The sequence below is a fragment of the Antedon mediterranea genome, chromosome 6 (assembly GCF_964355755.1).
Source record: "Antedon mediterranea chromosome 6, ecAntMedi1.1, whole genome shotgun sequence".
NCBI lineage: Eukaryota > Metazoa > Echinodermata > Crinoidea > Comatulida > Antedonidae > Antedon > Antedon mediterranea.
Window position 1 is genome coordinate 6,315,438 of NC_092675.1, and position 26,535 is coordinate 6,341,972.

The following is a 26,535-nucleotide window of genomic DNA, read 5'->3' on the forward strand; positions in this document are numbered from 1 at the left end:
GTCCAAAAAAATTATCTACAAACATTTTAGTCGCATTATGTATGCAAACATTGATAAATAGGGTCAAGGGTCAATTGTTGTATTTCCGGTCATTTTTCCGTAAAATGTTTCATTAGAGCAAATATAAATATGTACATTCTGAACAAGTTTTTGAAAAAATCAACTCTCTACCTTAGCGGTTTTCGATACATATAGGAACCTGTAATTTCACCCCCTAATTTGCATATTTCATGTAACTTGTACTAATAATTTGCATACTTTGAAGGTGAGTGATACAGGTGTGATTTTGAGATTTACTAAACATTCCTATGTTGGCTATTAGAAACCTGTATCCGAGTCATTTGAGGGCAAAACAAAGTCTCTACAGACATTTTAGTTTTCATTATATATGCAATATTGAGAAATAGGGTCGAGGGTCAAATGTCATAGTTCCGGGCATTTTTTTGTAAAATGTCTCATTACAGCAAATATAAATATATACATTTGAAATATTTTAGTGAAAAAATCAACACTCTAGCATTAGCGGTTTTCGAGATATGGCAACGCTGTAATTTCACTCGCTAATTTGCATATTTAATATTACTTGTACTACTAATTTGCATACTTTCGAGGTGCATGATGAAGTTGTGATTTTAGGAATTATAATACAGTTCTATGGTGGGTATTGAAAAACAATATCCAAGTCATTGAGTCCAAAATAAAGTCTCTACGGACATTTTAATCACATATTTATGTAAATATTGAGAAATGGGGTCAAGGGTCAAAATTGGGTACTTCCGGACATTTTTATGTAAAATGTCTCATTAGAGCAAATATAAATATATATATTCTGAACCAGACTGTGCAAAAATGAACTCTCTACGATTAGTAGTTGTTAAGATATGGTAACCCTGTAATTTCACCCTAATTTGTTAACGTGTCTTCCTCTTCTGTGCTTGACATTAAAACTGCCCTTAAGATGTAACCTATAATTGTTTACACTTTTATTAATTATTATAATAACAATAACCATAATAACAACAATTACAATAATTAAAGTAATCTATATCTATATATATAAATTTACGTAAGGGCAAAATTCGGTAAATCGCGCCTTACTTCTAGAATTTTTACTCGATGGTATATAAAGTTGGTTCGTACTTTCGGTACTGATTTTTACCGACTGAATTGAATCTTAGTGAAATTACAAACTGCCCAGATATAGTGGAAACAATTTAAACTAGAAAGTCACTCCGAGAGTGCATACCTCCGCCTACTGTAAAATTCTCCTACATAAGATTTCTCTGGTAAAAAAAAATATATATATATATATATATTTGTGTGTCTTAATGCTGTTTGTGATTTAGGCTAATTTCGCTACAAGCATGTGTATGCGAGTTTGGTGTAATGGTTATGTAACAAGCCCTTCAATTAACAATAGCTTCAGTTGACTATCAATAGAACAGCAACGCGAAAATCAAACGAGTGAATTTGAGAAGAAATAGGTTTTTAAACTACTCGCATCAAAAAACGTCCACATCGTATCAAATTATGTTTTAAAATTACAAATCACAAATTATAACTCTTGCCTCTTGTACAAAAATAAAGTTTTTTGGACAAGTATTTCTCGAGAAAATGCAATTTCAGTTTACTTGTTACTTTAAGACTGCTCGCCGGCTTTTGAAAAATTCTGTCCTATATTTTAACACTAGCAGGTCTGAAAAGTATACTCAAAAAGTGGTCCAGAATTGGGACCATGGTCCCAAATGGTCCCAAAGGTTAATGGAATGGTCCTTGACCACATATCTATCTGTATATTCATTTTGGTAAAGATCTTGTAATTACTTTTTGAGTAATCCTGCTAACGGAGGTAAATTAGTAAACAAGGAAGATGAGGAAATCCTTGAGAATGAGAAAAGGCCGGAAGCAAATTTAGTACAGTTTTTTTTTTCTTTACATTATTCAAACTTCAAACTCCATCCTAATCGTAGACAATTATATTTGGCCAATCAGCGTCCAGATATCTAGGACTAACTCATTTTATACAGGGGGAAGTCAGTGTAATGTGTTAAAGTACTGTAAAACAATTGTGTTAAAACAAAAGGACTAATGAGGCCTAATGGATCAATTTGTAGAATATTTATTCATAAGCAGCGTTGATGGCAGAATTATGATACTGTAGTCAAAACCGACATCACGATCAGAGGGGGCACACTTTCCGTTTTGGCTTTGCACCTTTCTGTAGGCCTATTTGAAAACATCGTCCCTCGATCGTCGATCAAAAACAAGGTAGGAAAGAAAGTCTGTTGCATTCAGGGGAGAGAGCGTGCACTGCAGAAGTGCAAACACCACACGTTGTTTGTGTACACATGGATTCTTGTGTTATGCTGTAAATAAAAGACAATTATAAGCTAGGCTAGTTGGGAATAGAATAAAATAACAGATTTATGAATTAAAGGTAAGTAACTAGGCCTAGGCTAGGCCTGCCTACTAGCCTAGCCCCTAGTCTGGGCTTCTAGGCTAGAGGCCTACCTAAATGATTTTGTTTTACCATAACGCTATGAAACACCCGGGAATACTGGTGAGAGAACGTTGGTGTACAGTAGAGCTATACTAGGCTCTCAGAGCAGGAACAACTCACTGGGCCTGGCTAGATATAGAGAGAGTCGATAGATAGGTCATGGTCCCTGACTGATGAGGAGCTACCACCTCCATGGCATGGAGACCTACTACTAGAGTACTAGTCTACTACTACACGTCAAGCAAGGGTAGGCCTAGGCTAGGCCCTAGCTAGGCCTATTCTTGCGCAATCTGAAGTTACGCAGACAATTTAATCCGAACATATAGGCGGCCTAGGCCTAGAGTACTAGGCCCTAGTTAGTAGGCATAAAATAAACGGGAAAGCTCTGTATCACTCATTGACATTGGCCTCATTGGCACTCGATCCGGTTACACTACTGTACCTCAGCAATGTTTAACACTAATCCACACAGCCGGCGGCGAGAGGATTGTGACTTCTCTTAAAGTTTTTGAGGCTGGCTAGGCCGTCTCATAAATCGTTTTATTTATGTTAGCAATTTTTATTCTGTTAAAAAAGTTATTAATAAATAATAGCATTATTAATTGCATTATTTATCAATGTAGGATTATTGTTTATAAGTTTTAACTAAGGTTTGGTTTTTGAGCCTTTTATTGGTTTTAATTAAGTGAATATGTTTGTTTTCTGCGCAATTTGAATTGAGTATTTTTATTCAAATTGTGCAAATAAATCCTTGCGCAAATTGTTCATTGCTTATAACATTTAATACTATAAATCAAAGAGCTGCATAGGCAGGGTACTATAGATAGAAAAATCATAATCACAAAATCATAAATGTTAAAAACTGCCTCAATATAAATTTATTAACATGACATGCATTAATACTAGCATAAATAGTACAGTAGCCACTTAGCCTATATTAACCTCCTAATCCTATAATAAACTGTCTTCCCTGTCTACAGTACTGCTTAGTAGACTGAATAGGGCTTTTATTAGCAGGACCTAAGTGTTTGTTACAATAAATTTCTTTGAATCATTATTTGAAATTATCATGGCTATAGCAAGCGAGACCTTCGTCAAGCATTTCATTATTTTGAATCGTTGAAATTTTGAAAAATTATGGATTTTATTTATGAATACATTTTTTTTGTTATACTTTTTTTCTTGATCACAGTATTTTAGTATATGAAATGACTCTTATAAGTTCATATGAATTATTTTGAATATACCTTTGTCTTGCTTGTTTGAACAAACATAATAAACTTGTTCCAGAGGAATTATGCTTTTGAATTATAAAATACAAGTTCTTTATTAACTTCTCCCTGATTATTAACAAGTAACCTGTCCTTGACATAGTATTTTCCATTGTAGCGTGAACAAACTTTTGAACACTCTGACCGAAATTGCCAAAACAAGTGAGCAAGATCTGTAGATATCAGTTATCGCAAAACAAATAATGTCAGAGATTCTGTAACAAAAATCTCTCTTATTATAGAAACAATCCATAATGGATTGAGTATTGGTAATATTTCTTTTTTGATCTCATTTACCAAGGTATGTTTTTCCTGTGAATAGGATTGTCACCTAAAGTTCCAAATACTATGGTTATCCTTGCCAAAAAATAAAGATTTAATACTTGTAAACCACTATAATTGTACTTTAAAGATGTATTGTATTGTACCCCAAATGAAAATTAATGAATAAGCCATTTTGTAGTTTTGATAAATTTCATCACTAATAAAAAGACAAAATAGTCTATTTCGTGCCTAGCTTTATACATGGATAAACTGATAATAGTCATTTCTCCTGGAAGAGCAAGATATAACAAATAAATATAGTATGTTTTGCTATAAATTAGTTTTTCAGGTAAATAATTTTTCCAATTACTTAAATCCAATTTTTGGTCTAACTGAATAACTATTATGTGACATTAAAATGGCATATTCAACAAAAAATTACAATTTGTTGTTTGTTTTTCAGGAGATAATATATCTTTAACCGTCTATAAATGCCTTGATATTTTATCAGGTTTATCATTATTTACTCTCTAGGTGTTTTAATGTCTATCCAGTCTTGCCTACTTATTTACTTTGTAGAAATTAAAATGTCAATGCTAAATTGCAGCAGTCAGTAACAGACCATTTAGTATGTTATCACTCTAGAGTTATCAAATCTAGCACTAGTTAAACCTCTGCATACACCTCTAATAAGCAGACTCCACCAATAACGCAGACTCATCCAAAAGCCTGTTTGTTCTTCTTATCACTATCAGTGAGAGTGCATCACTACAGCTGCTAATCTCCTAAGTGTACAGCTTTCATTTCAAGCATAAAAATATACCTGTGGGACATTTTTTGTTGATGGTAATAATATAAAATTTCTACTACTATATAGAATAATGAAATCAAATGGCTTATAATATATCTTCATGAAGAAATAAAAAATAATTTTATATCAACATTCAATTCAACAATTCTTTACATTTAAACTACAGTATTCTAATACAGGTAGACTGGTACGAAAACATACAAGAGATGAGATTTTTAATGCTTTTTGATACTTTAATTTTAATATTATAGTCAATTTTATGATTAATGATCATGTGTTGACCTGTTCAATTTTTAATTTTGTTGCATGATTGAATTTAAAGATTGCAGTAAGTTGTCCTCGTATCATATCAAAATCGATCATTGATAATTTGTCAAATAGTATTAAAAAGAAAATTTAAGTACTGTATGTTATAATGTGTGCTATCACATTTGTATTCATGCCTGTATTATTTATAGGCAATAAACCTAACCTGGTTGAGTCAAGTGGGCGAGCGGTTAAAGCAGGGGCATCGTTTATCGTACCTAAAGAGCCAGCAACATCTGGGCTGACTTGCTCCTACAGTAGTTTTGGTGATGGAACAAGTCTTCTCAGATAAGGACTGTGTGGACTTTAAAGAACCCAGTTCATCATTCGAGACGAGTAGAAGTAAACTGGTTTACAAAATAGATTACCAACTATCCGATACGGACAGTGATTAATTTAGACTATTGGTAATCATTGGCCACATGTGGCAAAAGACACAAATTTTTAAAAAAACCCCTAACCTTAACATACAGGTGTGCCACACTGTGATTTGTATGACACTGTATTGCGGATTTTGCCTAGTACTGTGTATACTGTAGTACTGTGTTTTTATGCCATATGTACAGAGAGACACTTAAACAAAAGAAATTTTTATTTGAAATTTGTAAACTTCAAATTTAACCATTTGCAATCGATAGTGCAAGTATTGAACAATACAAAATATTTGTAAAAAATAATAGATGAAAGATCAAGCATGCATGCATATTGCATTGTTCTCAAAGCTATAGTACGTTTGTACATACTCAGATAGCTTTGAAAATAGCATTGTACTTTTTCAAAATTGAGAATTATGCATTGAGTGATATAATCACTAAAAAAAACACACATTCATTTTGTTAATGTCGCAGACCTTAAAAATTCTACGACTACACATTTTTGCCATCAAGTTTTTGTTAAAGTTTATTTCCATTAAAAATTAGTTTTTTGGGGAAAATTACATATGAAAAAAAATGTGAATTATTATTTAATAAAAATTAAATACAGAATCAAATTAATTCAAAATGCACTATAGCAGCCGTTGAATTTCAGAAAAATGTTTGTCGGCAATACGTCGCGGCATGCTAATTACCAGTACCAGTACCAGTAGTTAGTTATATCTTCATTTCTATATTATTTGCATACAAAAAGCAAATAAAACACATCTTGCTACCCTCATCTTTTTCAATCGACATATATATACGAATTATTGCAAACAATAATAACTGGAAGCTTATTTTTTATAACATAATCTAAGTGCGCCATGTAATGATAAATCTCTTGTATTTTGATCTTTCCTATTAAACTTTGCATATTTTATGAAATATGAAACTTTAAAATAGAACAACAGCAGGTAAGTATCGTATGTTAGGGCTTGTTTCTGCTGCATATCTTCAAAATACGGTATAAAATGCGGTATGTTTTATACCGTATTTGTTAGTACCCCGTTTCTGCTAGAAGTACAATCTTGGGTGGTCATGTTAATATTCATCTTGTTACCACAACCTGCCTTTAACTACCCCTCAAAATGGGGACAAGTGTATTCCTCCCTTGCCCGAATTAAAATGTGTTATCTTTGGCGATGTTGTAGCCTCTGCTTTTACAGTCTCTGTCTGTTTTGTCACCTCATACTCTCCTTTAATTTTTGCTAAATTATCTTTCTAAATCTGGCTGTCCTGTTTTTTCCTTTCTAATTTTCCCGAAATCTTTGTTTCCCCAACAGATTAATTGCAAATGTTGTGATGTTGTTCCTTACTTATCTGTGTAAAAAGTCAAAATATACAGTATTTTATATTGGCAGCAGAATATGGTATAAATTTATAAATACTGTATTTTATCCACAAATTTGGTGGGGAAAATATGGTATACAAAATATGGTATATTTTTGATGAGCTGCCAAAAATATACCGTATTTACGGTCTTAAAAAAATACTGTATTAATTACAGTATTTACTAGGCAGCAGAAACAAAAGACCTTAGAAAACAAATAGGAATGTTTTGTATTCATAGAGTAGAGAGAATAATTTTTTACATTCGTTGACAGAGATTTAATAGTCTATTCACTTGGTAGAGATAAACAAACATTCATTATATACTGTATTAAATGAATAATTTGGTGTTTGTACAGTATGATTGGTAAATCTATGTACAGATTTAGACGACAATCGTTGTATATTCTCTATTACTGTAGCCGGTTTGAAATGTTATGAACGAACAGAATGTTGATACACTGTGTAAAGTGTGGACTATTTTGATGTGCGACTATTTACTTTTTTCTGTTGTAAATTAACATGAATAATAACCATAAGGCGGAAAGAACACACCGCTGTCTGCTGTTATGTCCAGAATTGGATAATTACATAAATTTAATTTCTTCAGTTTGATAAAGTGTTTAATTAGTGGTAGTCACACAGCAGTTTTTTATTACATCCTTAATGTTCACAATCTGTTTTTCAAACATCTCTTATATTCACACAAAGAACAAACAACCATTGGTTGATGCATTAAAAGTTATATTGCGTGTAGAAAGCGGTTACATCCTTTATATTCACACACGTAACAAACAACCATTGGTTAATGTATTAAAAGTTATATTGCGTACCAAGCAGTTTACAATAATTACATTAATCATGCGCAATTACATAAAAAGTACAAACTTCATACTATGCATAAATAAAGTATAAAATTTCATTACAAAGCTGCAGTTAGATTTCAAAGTACAGTAGTTCAAACAAAATAAGAAAAACCTGGTTTTGAAAATGATGATGTATCTATTATATTTATGTTTGATACAGGATATAAAGTTTCCTATGATGATCTTATCACAAAATAGATAAGTAAAAAATTAATTAAATGTTTGAAATAACTCTTGAATTGATTAATTGATGTTTAATATCTTATATACAGTAAATGAAGTTATAGAGATATTCATACTAAATATATTCTATTTATAGTAATAGACTCCTTATTGGTCCTAAAATTTAATAACAGCATACACAGTGTTGTAATAGATGAATATGCATTATCTACACACTGATAGTGGGATCCAATTTTTTTTTTTCGCAAGATGAAAGTTTATGTGAATAAAAAAGCGAATGTTTAAACTTTAATTCTTACTCAAAATGATGAAAACAATGGCCAAAAAAAAAAAAAATGAAAACAGGATTTTCGTTACATGTAGGAACTACTGAACCTTGTTTGAAAATCGCATTAACTGAATAAATGTACTGTATGATGCATCGCACACCTACGGTTTGTCGTTATCATGATAATAATATACGTAAAAACAGTAAACTGCAAACAAACTTTAGATTAGAGAGTGCACAGTGCAGTCACTTTAAGAATCGTATGATAGTACATTATGTGGTAAGCCTCCCTAGAATCCCGTTTTAAAAAACAAGTCTTCGATAAAGATAAATCACACAATCTCTCCTTCAATTTTCTCAGCTTCGTTGTAAAAAATTAGAGGCCTACTGTAGGCAGAGAACTGTTAGTTTTTTTGTGGGGTAAATTCATTTTTGCAAAATCTTTTTCCTACAAATTGACTTCAATCGTCCAAATTTGCAAATGAGAATATCATGAGTGTGGAGTGGATTAATTAAAATGGAAAAAAAATTATGCAATCTACAGTACAGTATGTAATCAGTGTAATTGATTGATATTGATAATGATAATGTAATGAATGAAGTAGATTATTATTTAAAGGAAAATGAGACAATGCTGTCGGTATCAGTGGCTAGATTTCAATGGAGATACAAAATAAAATAAGCAAAAAGCTAAATCAAAACAATACAGTAAAACAGCCAGAAAAAGTAACAGAGATTTCAGGCAACACTAGCCCTTCATCAGTGCAAGTATATTATTGTTGATATATAAAGAACTGGACATACTGTACAGCGAGTCTTTATATATAAAACAGTTTTAGTTTTAGTGTTTCATCATATAAAAGGCTATCAACATGATTTGTACTGTATTTGAACCTGCCAGCATCTTGTTATATGTAACTTATAAAATTAGTTTCCTTAAGGCCTTTCTTCACTGGCAATTAAAGAGTTTATAGCTTACTATTGTAGCTGATGTATCAAAATAGTGTATAGAGAGCAGAGAAAAATAATGATAATTAGGAATATTTTCTGAATACACACTATTATTTTCTGCATACACACTATTATTGTACTAATAATAATGGATCGTTAATGTTCTCAATCCATTCTCTACTTCTGATCACTGTGTGGTGGCTTTCAAAATTCGCGGTTTCCCGAGGGTTAAACGAAATCCTTACTAAGACAAAATATTTTTACGCTAAAACTAACATTGAGGCTATTAATGAAGGTATTGGGAACATCACTTGGGAATCCATTGAATGTGAATCGGTTAATGGAGTATGGTCTAATTTTATTACCAAATTTATGGAATGTGTGAATTTACATATCCCACATAGAAATCAATGCAGAAAGACCAACCCCTGGATTTTCCCCGAAAAGAGAAAACTGTTTAACCGCGCTAGACAAGTGGAAACATTAATGACTGGACTGCTTATAAAAAGCTCCGTAATAAAATAAGATATGTCACAAATCGTTCCCACAGTAAATATATTGATGAATTAATGGGAAAAGCTGATAACATGAAGCAATTCTAGCAGTATGTCCATTCCAAACGGAAGTCTGTAAATTGTTCTTCATTTGTGATTAATGATACAATGTGCTCCGATCCGAGGACAATTGCGAACGCGTTTAATTCACTATTCGAATCTTATTTTACACAGAATGACCCATTAACAGATGAATCTACATCACGCAGACTAGAGAGAGGTTACAACTCTAGCAAACATTATTGTCCATCCCATTGTAGTTTTCAGGAAGATCATGAATCTCTCTGTGGGCAAAGCTGCCGGGCCCGATGGCATTACATCTCAAATGTTAAAACTCTGTGCCAAAGGTTTATCGCCATTACTTGCCGATGTTTTTAACTTCAGTTTGGAAAGTGGTGAACTTCCTTCGGCATGGAAATGTGCAAACATCGCACCAGTCCATAAGAAGCTCAGCAAGACGAACCTATGCAACTACATGTATAGACCAATTGCACTGACATCTTTGTTCTCAAAGGAGCTCGAGAGTATTGTCACCGATGAACTCCGTCTTCATCTGAACGATTTTGAACTCATGTTTGATGGCCAATATGGTTTTACTCCAGGAAAATCTTGTTCCTCAGTCTTGGCTGAGGTTACAACATCCTGGGTTAAAAGGCTTTAGGTAATGGGGCACCCCGGATTGATGTCGTGGCTCTTGATTAAAGTAGGCATTTGATTCCATCTCGCATGACATTCAAAATCTAATGATTGAGCAAATCCAGAGACGGGCCACCCAGTTGATTTTACATCGTCAGGAACAGTCATATGAGGGGAGACTAGACACTCTTGATATCCCATCCACAATCGCCATTAGAGATTGTTATACTGTTCTATTTGTTTGCAGTGTTTTACTTTATCATCATCAAAGATCTATTATTTATAATTTACTCATAGTTAATAATCGTCATGATACCCTCACTTTCAAGCATCTTCGCTCCAGTAATGATATGTCAAGATTTTGCATCCCGACCAGATTCACTAGAACTTGGAATTCCATACCCAATGAGATTCGCAATATTTTTGTTAATGGTTCATTTATGAATTTTAAATTATCTCTAAAGCATTATTTTAAAAGTCGGAGAGAAACTTTGTAACTTTTTAAATCATTTTTTTTTTATCTTGTGAAATGTCTATGTTATTTTAGTATACCTTACCGGTGACAGCGTTTTGTTTAATGCTTGTCTCTCCTCGGCTTCGTGTCTTGTACTTCATATATATATTTCTATGTTTTGTAATTGTTATTTCATGTTTATTGCCGAAATGAATAAAATAAAATAAAATAATAATAATACATATATATATATAAAAAATATAGACATTTTATATTTTTATACAATAAAATAATGTTTATGAGGAGAATATTTTCATATAGTTAGTTCTATTCTATCTGAACAGTTCAGCAATAACCAGGGGTAGATCCAGGGGTGGGAGGTTCTCTAACATATTAATTATCTTAGTTAAGAATAAACATTAATTCAAAGGTAATTCTTACTTTTAGTTCTTAATTAAAGAGAAGGAACAAAAACATTTTGAATCCATCCCAGTCTACTGTAGTACAGCAAAAAGGTTCAACATGATGTATCCCAATTGTCAGGAAAATAAAAGGGCATAACAAAAACCATTCAAAACGGCAAGAATATACTTTAAAGTTGTGTTAAAAAAGATTATATTAACATGTACTTTAGAAGTAGGAAGTACAGGTACTTTAAAAAGGTTTACATTGAAGTGTCAATACCATAAAGATATAGATTTGCAGGGATTATTTTCGTATGAAAATTGAATATATAAATATTACTTTCTTAGGTTATTATTAAACCAAAAATATGAATGTTCTTGGTTGATGCAGTAGAATGTTACTTTATATTTCAACTGGAAATGTTTTTGTTACAATACATTGAGGAGTAATTGATACTGTTAAAAGGATTTTGAACTCGATATGAACATGCTATGTTGAGTTAAAAACCAATGATGTGTTTGTTAAGGCTTTTGAGATGCCATTAATGTAAGTTATTTGAGTAAGTATAATATAACTGAATTTAACAACCCACAGTACTATTTAGTTAAAGTTTAATGAATAAATTTGTTAGGTATTTGTAGGGGAAATGAACTATAATGTATTAAAATTAACAGCAAACATGTTCAACAACTCTATTATTCCGAGAAGGCGTGGTGTTTATTTGAGGGAGGCATTTATTCGTGGGAGGCGTTTATTTTTTTGGTGTAATATGATAACAGGTATAATAAATACCCCCTAGGAAAAGAAAAAATACAACACAATTAATATCAAGAAGTGATAAAATACAGTAAAAATTCAAAATGCTTGGTAAATTGTAGATCATGTCAATTAATGAATTCTACTACAAATAGAAATGTATTGCAACAATACATAATTTTGTATTGCATGGTGGCAGGGCGTTTATCCGATGAAATAAATAAAGGCCCGGGGCGTTTATTTCAGACAGGACGTTTATTTGAATAAATACGGTACCTCAGTTTATTCTCTTTTATTATGAGGGACAGTAGCCACTAGATTACATTGCTTTGGACAAAGGTAGGCAGGGGCAACAATATTCTTTCAATAGTTTTGAGTTCTTTTGTTGTTTTCTATTGAAAAGAAAAGAAAGGTTTTTAAAAAAGCAAATAAAAATAATAAAACCCATAAAAACGAACCAATCTTGAAAACGATTTTAAAAACCACAATTTGAATCTTGATCGTTAAAAACAGTTTCTGTGAATAATTCTGTTACTGCCTTCGAAGGTCACATGAATAGCACGATTATCATCTGGGGATGACAATAATGTCAACCAGTAATATTTTGTTACAATGCATTGCAATGCAATCTATATATCAAAAATACAGAAACCGGTTTTGTAAAATATAATTTTATAATAGCATAACAGAGCATAACAGAGTTTTACTGCTTATTTTCAGGACTAATGATGTGAGAAGATAACCAGTAGGATGAAGCTGCTTGAAGTGAGGCGTTTACTAGATGCATGGTTCATTATTACCTCTATGTTCCATGTTACTGCATATGCCTACAACAGATGTGGTATGTATACAATTAATAGTACCTTTACTTACTGACTGGTGTAAAGCCCACTCTCAGGAACAAGCCCATCCTTGGTTGTAATGCTATCCTTTCATATATAAGCCCGTCCTTTTGTGTATGAGCGCACCTTTGTGAAAAACCCACCCTAGGGTGTAATCCTACCATTGCTCATCTTTTTGTATAAGCCCATCATTTTGTATTGGCCCACATTCGCAAATAAGCCCACCCTAGGGTGTAATCCTGACATTGCTCATCTTTTTGTATAAGCCCATCATTTTGTATTGGCCCACATTCGCAAATAAGCCCACCCTAGGGTGTAATCCTGCCATTGCTCATCTTTTTGTATAAGCCCATCATTTTGTATTGGCCCACATTCGCAAATAAGCCCACCCTAGGGTGTAATCCTACCATTGCTCATCTTTTTGTATAAGCCCATCATTTTGTATTGGCCCACATTCGCTAATAAGCCCACCCTAGGGTGTAATCCTACCATTGCTCATCTTTTTGTATAAGCCCATCATTTTGTATTGGCCCACATTCGCAAATAAGCCCACCCTAGGGTGTAATCCTACCATTGCTCATCTTTTTGTATAAGCCCATCATTTTGTATTGGCCCACATTCGCAAATAAGCCCACCCTAGGGTGTAATCCTACCATTGCTCATCTTTTTGTATAAGCCCATCATTTTGTATTGGCCCACATTCGCAAATAAGCCCACCCTAGGGTGTAATCCTGCCATTGCTCATCTTTTTGTATAAGCCCATCATTTTGTATTGGCCCACATTCGCAAATAAGCCCACCCTAGGGTGTAATCCTACCATTGCTCATCTTTTTGTATAAGCCCATCATTTTGTATTGGCCCACATTCGCAAATAAGCCCACCCTAGGGTGTAATCCTGCCATTGCTCATCTTTTTGTATAAGCCCATCATTTTGTATTGGCCCACATTCGCTAATAAGCCCACCCTAGGGTGTAATCCTGCCATTGCTCATCTTTTTGTATAAGCCCATCATTTTGTATTGGCCCACATTCGCAAATAAGCCCACCCTAGGGTGTAATCCTACCATTGCTCATCTTTTTGTATAAGCCCATCATTTTGTATTGGCCCACATTCGCAAATAAGCCCACCCTAGGGTGTAATCCTGCCATTGCTCATCTTTTTGTATAAGCCCATCATTTTGTATTGGCCCACATTCGCAAATAAGCCCACCCTAGGGTGTAATCCTACCATTGCTCATCTTTTTGTATAAGCCCATCATTTTGTATTGGCCCACATTCGCAAATAAGCCCACCCTAGGGTGTAATCCTACCATTGCTCATCTTTTTGTATAAGCCCATCATTTTGTATTGGCCCACATTCGCAAATAAGCCCACCCTAGGGTGTAATCCTACCATTGCTCATCTTTTTGTATAAGCCCATCATTTTGTATTGGCCCACATTCGCAAATAAGCCCACCCTAGGGTGTAATCCTACCATTGCTCATCTTTTTGTATAAGCCCATCATTTTGTATTGGCCCACATTCGCTAATAAGCCCACCCTAGGGTGTAATCCTACCATTGCTCATCTTTTTGTATAAGCCCATCATTTTGTATTGGCCCACATTCGCAAATAAGCCCACCCTAGGGTGTAATCCTGACATTGCTCATCTTTTTGTATAAGCCCATCATTTTGTATTGGCCCACATTCGCAAATAAGCCCACCCTAGGGTGTAATCCTGCCATTGCTCATCTTTTTGTATAAGCCCATCATTTTGTATTGGCCCACATTCGCAAATAAGCCCACCCTAGGGTGTAATCCTGCCATTGCTCATCTTTTTGTATAAGCCCATCATTTTGTATTGGCCCACATTCGCTAATAAGCCCACCCTAGGGTGTAATCCTACCATTGCTCATCTTTTTGTATAAGCCCATCATTTTGTATTGGCCCACATTCGCAAATAAGCCTACCCTAGGGTGTAATCTTGCCATTGCTCATCTTTTTGTATAAGCCCATCATTTTGTATTGGCCCACATTCGCAAATAAGCCCACCCTAGGGTGTAATCCTGCCATTGCTCATCTTTTTGTATAAGCCCATCATTTTGTATTGGCCCACATTCGCAAATAAGCCCACCCTAGGGTGTAATCCTACCATTGCTCATCTTTTTGTATAAGCCCATCATTTTGTATTGGCCCACATTCGCAAATAAGCCCACCCTAGGGTGTAATCCTACCATTGCTCATCTTTTTGTATAAGCCCATCATTTTGTATTGGCCCACATTCGCAAATAAGCCCACCCTAGGGTGTAATCCTGCCATTGCTCATCTTTTTGTATAAGCCCATCATTTTGTATTGGCCCACATTCGCAAATAAGCCCACCCTAGGGTGTAATCCTGCCATTGCTCATCTTTTTGTATAAGCCCATCATTTTGTATTGGCCCACATTCGCTAATAAGCCCACCCTAGGGTGTAATCCTGACATTGCCCATCTTTTTGTATGCTCATCCTCGGGTATATGATGCGCATGGACACTAACAAACGTGTGAAATACCAATCCCTACTTCTGATAAATGTTCATGCAAATTGATGTACTCTGGTAATATAAGCCCACCATTAATTTAACACGCGTCATAAAGGCATTGTATTGTTTCTTTAACAAATTATACAACATTAAAGTCTTCCAAGATCAGTTATCTTGACACCAAGTATCTGTGTTAATGTAACACAGAATGTGCATTTTCACGTTCAACTCCCATTTGAACAGAATACAAATGTATAATTCTATTTGTTCAATTACAATATAGACAAATAGAGCATGAAATATGTAAATCTATTTTTTAATGATCCAACAGCAAAAATTAATGTTTAATCGTCATCATTTTCTGTCATTGTACTTTTTACATTTTTTTCTACTCAATTCTGTTGTCTGTTAACCTACTATAAATTCAATTGAAAGGATCGTCTTTATATTTTTCAAATTAATTAGAAAGAACAATAAACCTACAGAATTAATATAATGATAATATAAACGTTGTTATTTATTTTAAGAGGTATTAGTATTTTTACGTCAGAGAATCAATTAGTATTAAACATGTTTTACAATGTATATAAATAAAAAAATCCCATCTTGCCTTTCCAGAATGTCGTCTGCTTATTTTTAAAAATTAAGTTACAATATATTAAAAAATGTCAGTCTTAAGCAATGTACAGTAAATGCTACATGGAAGTCCTTCTCAATTTATGACATATTATAGTGCATTTACTGTATAAATTAAAAGGATTTAATTTATTATTATAATATTATGTCATAAATACAAAAGTTTGTAATTTATCAAAGGTAAAATTACAATGCTTTTGAAGATTATTACTCTAGGGGAAATATCGCTATACATCTGAAGTCTTAAAGTAGTCTTTAGAGTCAGTTCACAGTTAGTTAATGTTTACATGGACTAAATGTGAACATTCAATTTAACCCAGCAGTGGGTAAACCTGAATTGAGTCCAAATTAGGCTAAGTCAGTCTGTGATGTATAGTGGTTCAGGGCCAATTATTTCTGAACATATACCTAGAATAGCAAAACCAATAATGAAATTGCTATACCATTATCCCTTAAATCATTGTGTCATTTTTATTCTTTTGAAAACCACTGGTCGCTGTTTAATAATTTTCAGTGAAATTATGAAGAAAAATATAATGCTTCTTTCTAAAAATCGTTTACAGTAATTCTATTTTGTAAGGTGATCCATTTTGGAGTTTTCTATCATCCATCTCAGAATTTCCCATCATCCATCTCAGAATTTCCTATCATCCATCTCAGAATTTCTCATCCATCTTAGAATATTCCATCATCCATCTCAGAATTTCTTATCCATCTCCGAATTTCCCATCATCCATCTTAGAATTTCTCATCATCCATCATCTTTATCGTGCAATTATTGTACTGACCCAAAATCAAAGCAAGTGTATCAAAACTAGGCCATCGAAAATTGTAACTCAAGACGGAATGATAATTTTGAGCCCTGATACTGAATTTCAATCAGCAAGTGTTAAAGGACACTTATCAATGATATTTTCACTATTCTCTAGCAATGTATTTTCATTGTGCCATAATGAAAATAGTGAACAAAAATATTAATAATGATAATCTTGTTATTCTTGAGAATAATTACTAGTGATTATCACCTAAAAACAACATGAAACCTAGACTCCTAGCAACAAATCTGTAATCAATCCATAAACATCTTTATAAATAAATTTAGTATGCTATGCTAAATTTACAAAGCTTTCCTAATATCAAAATTGTATTCATAAACCAGACAATTTGCTAGCCCAGGGAAGAGTAGCCTTACTCATAGAGATATTATTAGTAGACGACGCAAGAGCGACCAGTGAATATCGGCAAATCATGCAAGTTTCAAGCTCTACCACTGTGACTGCATTAAAAGCTAGAATGATTCTCACATACAGAAATTACTTGTTTTATTATGCTATTTATTAGTATTAACAAGCATTTTATAAAAAGTGGGATTTATTTTTGAAAAAAAATTGTTTTTGCTTACTTTATGTTTATCTCCATTGAGATCCAGACATTGATACCCACATCATGGTAATTTTTTCAGTGATTTGTCTTTTGTTACTTTTTTAAACAGATTTACACTGACCATTTTAAAGAATTTTACACCAGAGTGGTTAACTCTCTATCTGTTTCCTAAAATATCTCTATGGTCTTAAAAAAAAAGGTCCCGTATTCAATTCTGAAGGTAATGAGTTGTTACGAGCTCATTTTACTTAAGCCTCGGCATTATGTGGTAGGATGCCCAGTTCCTTTCCACACTGCCTAGCCCTCCTCTTGTACGATAGTTTGAAAACATTCAAAATATTAAGAATGAGTGATTTGATGTTTCATACTTGGCTTTCAATCAAATATTTCATAACAAATATATTTTCTAGTTTAATTCTTATAACTATCTCTATTTTTAGTAGCTCAACAACCACTGAAATGTGAGGGAGTCAACTATACATCTGTTCGGTGCAGTTGGAGTCCAGTAATCAATAACCAGTACACAGTGCAATGGTTCTTGTAAGAATAATTTCCATGTCTTTCGATACCACTGCCATAGAAGTCCATGGTTCAAGCCTTAAGCACTGTCTACACTGTCAAACTAGTTTGACAAAAATAGTGTGATGTGCTCAAATATGGTAGCGATATTCTCACATGGTAGTGATATGACATCAGCATGTTCATATTTGTGTACATCACAAGTTTGATAGTGTAAACAGAGCTTTAGAGTGCAGACCATTCAATGGCTTCATATAAAAAAAAAGAATTTTGTACAAAGTTATTGTTTTTGTTTATAAATGTATTTACTCTGTTGTTCCTTTGTACATTTTTGATTTAATTAAGTTTAACCCCCATCAGCTTTCATTTAATTACAGGTGTCGACTTTGCTCCTCTAATGATCCTACCAGACTTTTCGTTCCACGATCTAATCGGAAAGCTGGTGACAATGCGTTTTCTGTTGCCGCTCCGTGGATCTGGAACGCGCTACCTGTTGATTTGAGAGGAGTGAATTCTGCACCTCTATTTAAACGTCAACTTAAAACTTTTCTTTTTAATTAATTACTTAGTATTGTTAGGCGCTCTGTTCTTTGTAAGGCGCCATATAAAAACCTGTATATAGAATAGAATGTTAAAAAATAAAATATATTGCTAATGACCACACCTGTACTTGGGTATAATACCAACTATTTTAACGTTTGTACCAATATTAATCAGTGGCTGAAATAGGGAGAGGGAGCAGGTCTAAAAATAGTAAAATGCAATTTGTTGAACTTTAACTCCTTTAGAATTGTAATTAACAAAATTGCCCAGCATGTGCCCACCTCCCCTTTTTTAATCAGTCCATGGAAATACTCCATGAATGGTATAGAACACACAAAGATGTAATTTACAGATATCGAGTAGGAAACCAAACAGGAAATTCTACATTATTTAATTATCTCCCACATCATTATTGTATGTTAAGCTACGTTGTCATTAGGCCGGCTGGATAAAGGCTCATAAAAATGTGGTATTGAAAGATTATGAAAGAAACATTATAACTGGGTTGTGCTGTTTTTCTTCTGACGCATCAGGTGGCACCAATATGGAAACTAACTATAAAATAAAAATATCTTTAAAGCTCTGTCTACACTATGAAACTAGTTTGTGATATGTGATGTGCCCAAATATGGTAGTGATATGATGTCATCATGTCCATATATGGGCACATCACATTTTTTTTGTCAAACTAGTTTGATAGTGTAGACAAAGCAACCATGCTTCTTTAAAATAGAGTGGAACCCATTTATAATTTTAATGTAACCATACCAATCATATAGATAACAGGATATGTATTTATACAAGACAAAAAAAAAGAATTTTCATAAACCTTTGCCATTAAACTCAGGAAGCATTTCGGATTGGTTTCTATGAGAACAAAGTTGTTGTGTTTCTTGTACAAGCCTTTATGACCCTGAAATGATGATCTAAAGTAATTCATAACACTATAATAGTTTTCTTATCCTTTTCATATACATGTTAATTTTGTAAATTAATGAATGTGGAAACAAAAGTGCTAGGCCTAAATGGGTAAACCTAACAGCCTTCACTACCAACACAAGCAGATGATTTGTCAGAGATATTTAAGATTAATTGCCATAGTACTAGAATACAAATTTCAAGGGAAATGCTGCAAGTAGTTATTAGCACAGAACTGTATGCGGAATTTAACACAATTAGTAATTTATACAATAAATATTCTACGTTAATGAATACTGTTTATTAACATTAATTATAACCATATACAGGGGCGTTGTCAAGGGGTGGGGGAAGAGTTGATTGGTCGTTAGGTCCAAGAGACAATTATGTTGAAATCGTTGTCATCATCAACCGAAAAAAACAAACAATCCTATAGATTTATAATACTACTAGGGTATGATTGTGTATTTATACTACTGAAACATGTATACAGTAGTAGTTTACCAAGTAGGTCTACTTTTGCATCAAAGTACTTTAACATTGCATCTGAATAAAACAAACTGTATCGGTAATAATGCAATTATTACCTAGATATTAAAAAATCCCAAAATGTTCTTACTTCATGGCCATAGCGAGGGGTTAAAAACAGACGAAGATGCTTTAAATATATTTATTAATATAAAATATGACGATATATGCTGGGAAATGGGGTGGTTAAAATTTAATACCAGGCGAGCCTCACGCTGGCTACTGCCCTGTACTTGCACATGAGCCTCGGTGTGTGGCCTTCAACACCCCTCGCCCCCTCACCCTATATAAGGAATGTAGATGCTTCTTACAAAAAAGCTGGTGATGGCACTTAAAAACTGCAAGTTTTAAACAGAAACAGGAAACTCAGAAGGGGTAATTAGAAATTTGTTGTAAAACGACACAATTACATGAAAATTGATAATCAGGTTTAATTATATTTCGTATCTTATTACTATAGTATAGCACATGAGAATGGAAGGTACACCACCTACTGTACCATGCAAATGACCTGTAATTGTAATATTGAACCTACCTGTAAGCTAAACCTAAAAATACATATTTTTTAAAATTATGTTCTGCTATGGTTCACTACTTGAAATAATCTGTTAATCTATAGTTTACTCTGAGGACTTTCAAATCTAATTTTACACATCTTAGACACAATACTCTGACATCTCATTACCATAATATAATAAGATTCTTAGCTCTGTCTACACTATCAAACTTTATGTAACAGAAAATGTGATGTGCCCATATATGAACATAATGACCATATTTGGGCACAGCACACTTTTTTTTCAAACTAGTTCAAACCTCATTGTTAATTTACAAGACTAGATGGTATGGTCGCTTCGCTCGTGTACCATCTAGGTACATTGTCGTTTACAGAAACGAATAAATAGACACGATCATTTATGTAAAATTAGCACCCTGAGAATTAGTCCTTGTCTTAAAAATGAGTCCAAATTTTGTATTTAAACAAACTCAATTTGTGTTTTGTATATAACATTAGAGTTGAGGGATGGGGAAGAGGATGGGAAGAACAATTTTTAAATATATTCTCTATCCACTCAGTAACGAAATATTGTTTTTAAATGTTTTATAGACCTATCAATAATATACCACTAAACACAGTAAAACATTTACTGTACGATTTATAATACTTTTTAAAAATTGTCCCTGTTAAAGTTGATTGAAATAGTAAAGTACATGTATTAACCACTATGACGTTTATTATTTTTTATAATTATTAATAATTAATACAAACGTTGAGAAGCAACTGTCAGTAATCTACCCACAGTCACAGTAATAAATGTTCTTTGTATATTTTGTTTATATCTAACAGTAACCACATTCGCAGTAAGACAATTTCGATTCAAATGGCGACCAAAAATGGTTTAATACGTACAGTATTTACAATATTGTCAAAGTATTCCGATACTATATACAGTATAAGTTTTATTCTCCAAGGGCCCATAAATTTACCTACTTGTGTTAAACCAAGAGCTCATAAATTTACCTACAAACTGGGAGTCAGAGGATATGTTCAAACTCACGGAGTTACGGTGGAGTTATCTACACAAGGCGTACGGTAATCCGTGGCGTTAAAACACCCCTAGTTGAGGCAAATCGTTGAACCTAAATTCGTTTTCATTGTCAATAACTAATTATCTAACTAAATTTATATAGTAAACAGGGTTACATCAGGTGGTTAAAATCAGTACCGAGATTCTAACCAACTTTATATACCATCGAGTAAACATTCTAGAAATAACGCGCGATTTACCGAATTTTGCTCTTACGTCAAATTTTTACAATTTTTAGATATGTTTTGTACCGTAGTAGATCATTAAATAATACAAAGTGATACAATATTTAAATAAATACTGAAATAAAATTTTATTAAAAACCAGGATTTTCTTTTTCTATAGTAGCCGTTCCAATAAATATTTTAGGTTTGAAAAACAGTTTACTTAATAATAATAGACAAACAAACAGAGCTGAATCAAGGCGTTTAAGTAATATTAAAATCTATAATTTAAAGTTTTTCTCTTTTATAATATAATAGCAAGGTTTCGCAATCTTACGAATACGATAACGAAAACGGATACGTCACGCACACGTATTCGTTTTTCGTAAGCCAGTAAAAATCTGTTTCGCATGGCAACGAAATATTGAGGGCGCCGTCCAAAATATGACTGCGGTAAATGTGAGCATAGTCAATAGAAAGTAAACTATAATGTGAGGGAAGCGCAGGTACGTATTGCTTGGTGCTTGGCTGCCTAGGCCTAGCGTAACATCAAAGCGAGTGAAGACTTTAAAAATTGCTATTTTATCAAAATTTTCCTGGCATTTTAGTAAATTACTTTAGTAAATTACTTTCAATAAAAGTATAATTATATTATAATCATGAATCATTCCTGATTCAAATGCAAAATGTGCAAAATAGATCAAAAACTATACTCGTTTTGTAGTTACGAATATGACTGCTGATATTCGTCAACACGAATACGCTTTACGAATATGAAATGGGGATCAGCTCAAAAGTTTCACAAATGTGTGACGTATCCGTTTTCATTATCGTATTCGTAAGGTTGCGAAACCTCCCTATTATATAAAACATGTTTTACTGGTACTTTATACTTCCCATATACAGTAACAGCTTTATGGATCTGACACAGTTTACAGCACAATAGCTTTAAAGCTTTAAAACCACTTTTACTACAAATAGATTTATAAATATTAAATATTGACATTTTTTATTGATGATTTTTTTAAACCCATAATCTACATTGCAGAGATTCTTCCGTTATCTGTGAGGATTCGCCATTAATCAACAGTTCTTATATCTGTGATATTCATAACTTGGGATCTGGCTATTATCGGCGCATCTTAATAAACGCCACCTTTCAAAACCAAACCGAAATCTTACAGACCTACTATTCAGCAATGGAATGTGGTGAGAAAGTTTGTTTATTTCTGCTGTAACTGTAAAAAGTAGAAAGTGACCTTTTCAAATTAGACCAGCAGCGGAACTGATGGTCACTGTAAATCTAGGCCTAAATAACATGGCAATATTTGACCCTTTTGTACCTGAAAGAGTCTTACCCAGTGGTAATTTTAAGTACTTTGCTTATTACACAGTAAGTTCAGGAAACTTTAGTTTTGTCAACTTTAAAGATGTATTGTTCCCCAAAAACAAAAACAAATGAAGGTTAATTAAATCAGACTTTGAATATGTTATTTTGTAGTTTTAATAAAGTTAATCACTTCCGTAGAAAAGAAAACGTGAAAAAAATGTTTTTCGCTTACAAAATGACAAAATAAATGGTTAAATTCAACCAAAACCCAATTGGCATTGGGTCGCAGCCAATTTGTTTGACCATTTAAAAAAAATACAGTATTTTCAGATAAATATATTTATTTTTTTGATCCAATTTTTGCTCAAAGTGGATAACTATTATGTTACATTAAAATGGCATATTCAACCAAAATTTTGTTAAGAATTATTTTTTTAGGGGGACAATACATCTTTAAGCATTTAGTTTTATGAAAACCCCAGATTTACTATACAGTATAGATTTTTTGAAATTTTAGTTGAAATAAATGTGTTTGCAAGTTATATTGTATCATTCTGACCGAATTGTTGACTATTTTGTTCTAAGCAGCATTAGCACATTTTACACACACTAGCATAGAAAGAGTTGTGTAATGTATTTGTGTGGGTTTCCAAGGTTGTCTTATATTATTCTACAATTGTTAGCTAGATTATGATCATAACCTTGTATTAAATGTTATCGGACGTTTCAGTGTTAATAATAACTTAATAATATTAACGGTAAGCTACATCAAACATAATCACTTAGTGGTTATTACCTAAGCATAGTTTACCATAGGAATTATTAAAGCCTAGAAAAATGAGAACTTTTTAAACTCTCTTTATGCGCGAAAATACTGTTTATGGTCGAGTTGGTATGAAAATTATAGGGTGGAATTATACTCGGATTAGATTAACAATGGATTTACCTATTAGAGCCTGGGGTTATACTCGGTCATGGTACGGAATATCGTTTCTAAATAAATTGAATCATTTATTTTCACTAACTGGATAGAATCAAATATATTCCAGCGGCATTTAAATAACATGAGATAAGATAAATCATTTAACATGCTCTGTTGAACTAACAATAACATTGATAATTGAAGTAAAAAAAATACATATTTCACTTGTAATATAATTTCTAATTCTATATTCATCATGAGAGTTTCCTATAGAAAACTGTTTGGACAGAAATGACAGTTGCGCAGAAAAATAAAATGCTGTTGATTTAATTTCTTTACTTTATCGTTTATCTGAGACCAAGTGACAAATCTTACCAGTATCACAGTTTGTAGGCCTAATAATTATATTGAAATGTATTTTAGTTTTATTTAAAACTGGTAGGAAAATATAGTAGAACATCTATTAAGGGGACACCTTTGAGACCCAACAAAGTGTCCACTAAATATACAGTAGGTGTCCCTTAATATACAGTAAGTGTCCACTTAATATACAGTAAGTGTCACTTAATATACAGTAGGTGTCCCCTAAATAGGAGCTGCTTGTAGTGTTAAAATATATATTTTCGTTTCACTTAAAAGTATCCCCTTAACCCTTTGAAGACGCGAGGTTTATACCCCAAGTGACTGAGGCTAAATATATTTTTAATAGGTTTAGGAAAAATGCAAATACATTTTTATGATTGTGTAACTCTCTGCAATTGTTGTTGGTTTTATTGATGTGAAATGTTTTGGCCTCCCAAAAAATTGTTTAAATGCTCATAAAGTGCAATTCAGTGACCCCAAAAAGTCAACCCGTACATATACGGGCCTCGCGTCCTGGGACAGTAAATTACCTGTATGGGATACAGACCTTGTCTTCAAAGGGTTAATGAGTTGGGGTGTCCACTGAATATTCAATTAATTCTCTTTTGTCAATCTAGCCGTACCAAATCCGCCTAGCAAAGTTTTTGCTAAGCCACTAACAAGCAACTCGTTTGAAGTGTCATGGACTGTACCAAAAGATTGGCCTCTGGACAACGAACAGTTACTTTCATATCAGATACAGTACCAGTCTGAGTTTGACAACAAATGGAGAGAGGTGAGGCTGTTTAAAGATAAGTTTGATAAATTTCTGATTTCATTGAGCTAAGCATTTTACCTTCCGAACAGTGGATATAATTTTGCAGTGGCAGAATTAAAGGAGCCCAGGTCATTGTAAATTAAAGTTTGAAAATAAATGTCCTATTTTTTTGCATTTTAATTTTCAAAATTAAAAGGTAGAGGTATTTGTTGTCATCCCCAAGCTTAACTAGAAATTGACGAAATTTGAATTAGACCCCCTTTATGGACCCACGAAAGCCAGCTGTGTAGCGCCAGCCCCTCCCCCTTGGATGGGCCGCTTATGTAAAGAAATAAAGATACAAAACACATTCCAACATTAGAAGTTTCAATCTTTTTAGATAAAGATTGTTAAAACGTTGAATACTCAACATGTGTTCCATTTCTCTTTTTATATATCTTCTTGAACTGTAGATATAATTTAAACATTTCGTAAGTGCTTTCACCTTTTTGGAATAGGCTGTTTTTTCTTGTTATTAAAGTAGCGTTTCCCGTAAGTCTAAAGGAGTATTATCTGGTTTCAGGTTATTGAAATTTCTGTAGACATTACATTAACATATTCCAGCTGTTTATATACATGAATCATAACATTTTAAAGAACTGTGATTAAATTTGTATTATCTGAATATAATTCTTTATGTTAAACCATTGATATGCGTACTTGTCAACCAATCTGCATCTGGCAATGACTAGATGCTAGTGGTTGCTAGGAGTGGCTTTGTTATACAGCAGCGCCCCTTTTGGTAGCCTTGCTAAATTGATGTTATTTCTACATTTGTATTTAGGCGAAGGATAGCCACACTCAAAAGCCTCCTTATTCTCAGACGGTATCCAACGTACCTTATCATTGTTCTAGCTACAAAGTGAAAATCATATGTAGAACTTCAGGTGTGACGGGAAAACAAAGTGCGTGGTCTAACATTGTGTCTGTACGAACAACCCAGCTTGGTAAAGTTTAACATATTTATTTTCAATTTAATGCTCTGTCTACGCTATCAAACTACAGTAGTTTGACAAAAAAAGTGTGATGTGCCCAAATATGGTAGTGATATTACATCATCATGTCCATATATGGGCACGTCACATTTTTTTGTCACTTAGAGTTTGATAATTTAGACAAGGCTTTAGATCTTTCAAGAACCTATGTATGAAATTATTGTGTCATATCGTATAATTTGTACCATGCACATTATGCAGTATACTGCACATCTACTTTAAGGCCTTCAGTAAAATACAGTATCTATTATACAGTACAGTACTGTAAAATATAGTACATTTACAGTTTCATTTCATTTCATTTATTTATTTGACCAACAAAACATAATATACAATGTACAAAGATGAATTGGTCAGGGACTGCTAAAGTAATATGATTACTGTAACTACAAGAGTCAGCAGTCCCATGATCTTAACTAAAATAAATATATAATTTTATACACAAATAAAGTATAAAGCTGTGAGTTATACAGTTATATAAACAGTATCCTATACATTACATTTGCGATATACAAAAAGCCTACATCTACAGCTAATA

General features: G+C 33.1%; 1 protein-coding gene across 1 annotated transcript in view; it reads left to right on the plus strand.

The window, feature by feature from the left end:
- Nucleotides 1-2,304: 2,304 nt before the first annotated feature.
- Nucleotides 2,305-26,535, plus strand: part of LOC140051682 (uncharacterized) — a 36,429-nt gene continuing 12,198 nt past the window's right edge. Inside the window, exons 1-6 of the mRNA XM_072096973.1 lie at nucleotides 2,305-2,437; nucleotides 12,691-12,811; nucleotides 17,771-17,870; nucleotides 22,640-22,800; nucleotides 24,824-24,981; nucleotides 25,787-25,949. Of these exons, the coding sequence (XP_071953074.1) occupies nucleotides 12,721-12,811; nucleotides 17,771-17,870; nucleotides 22,640-22,800; nucleotides 24,824-24,981; nucleotides 25,787-25,949 (673 nt within the window). The 5' untranslated portion in view covers nucleotides 2,305-2,437; nucleotides 12,691-12,720. The remainder of the gene's footprint in view (nucleotides 2,438-12,690; nucleotides 12,812-17,770; nucleotides 17,871-22,639; nucleotides 22,801-24,823; nucleotides 24,982-25,786; nucleotides 25,950-26,535) is intronic.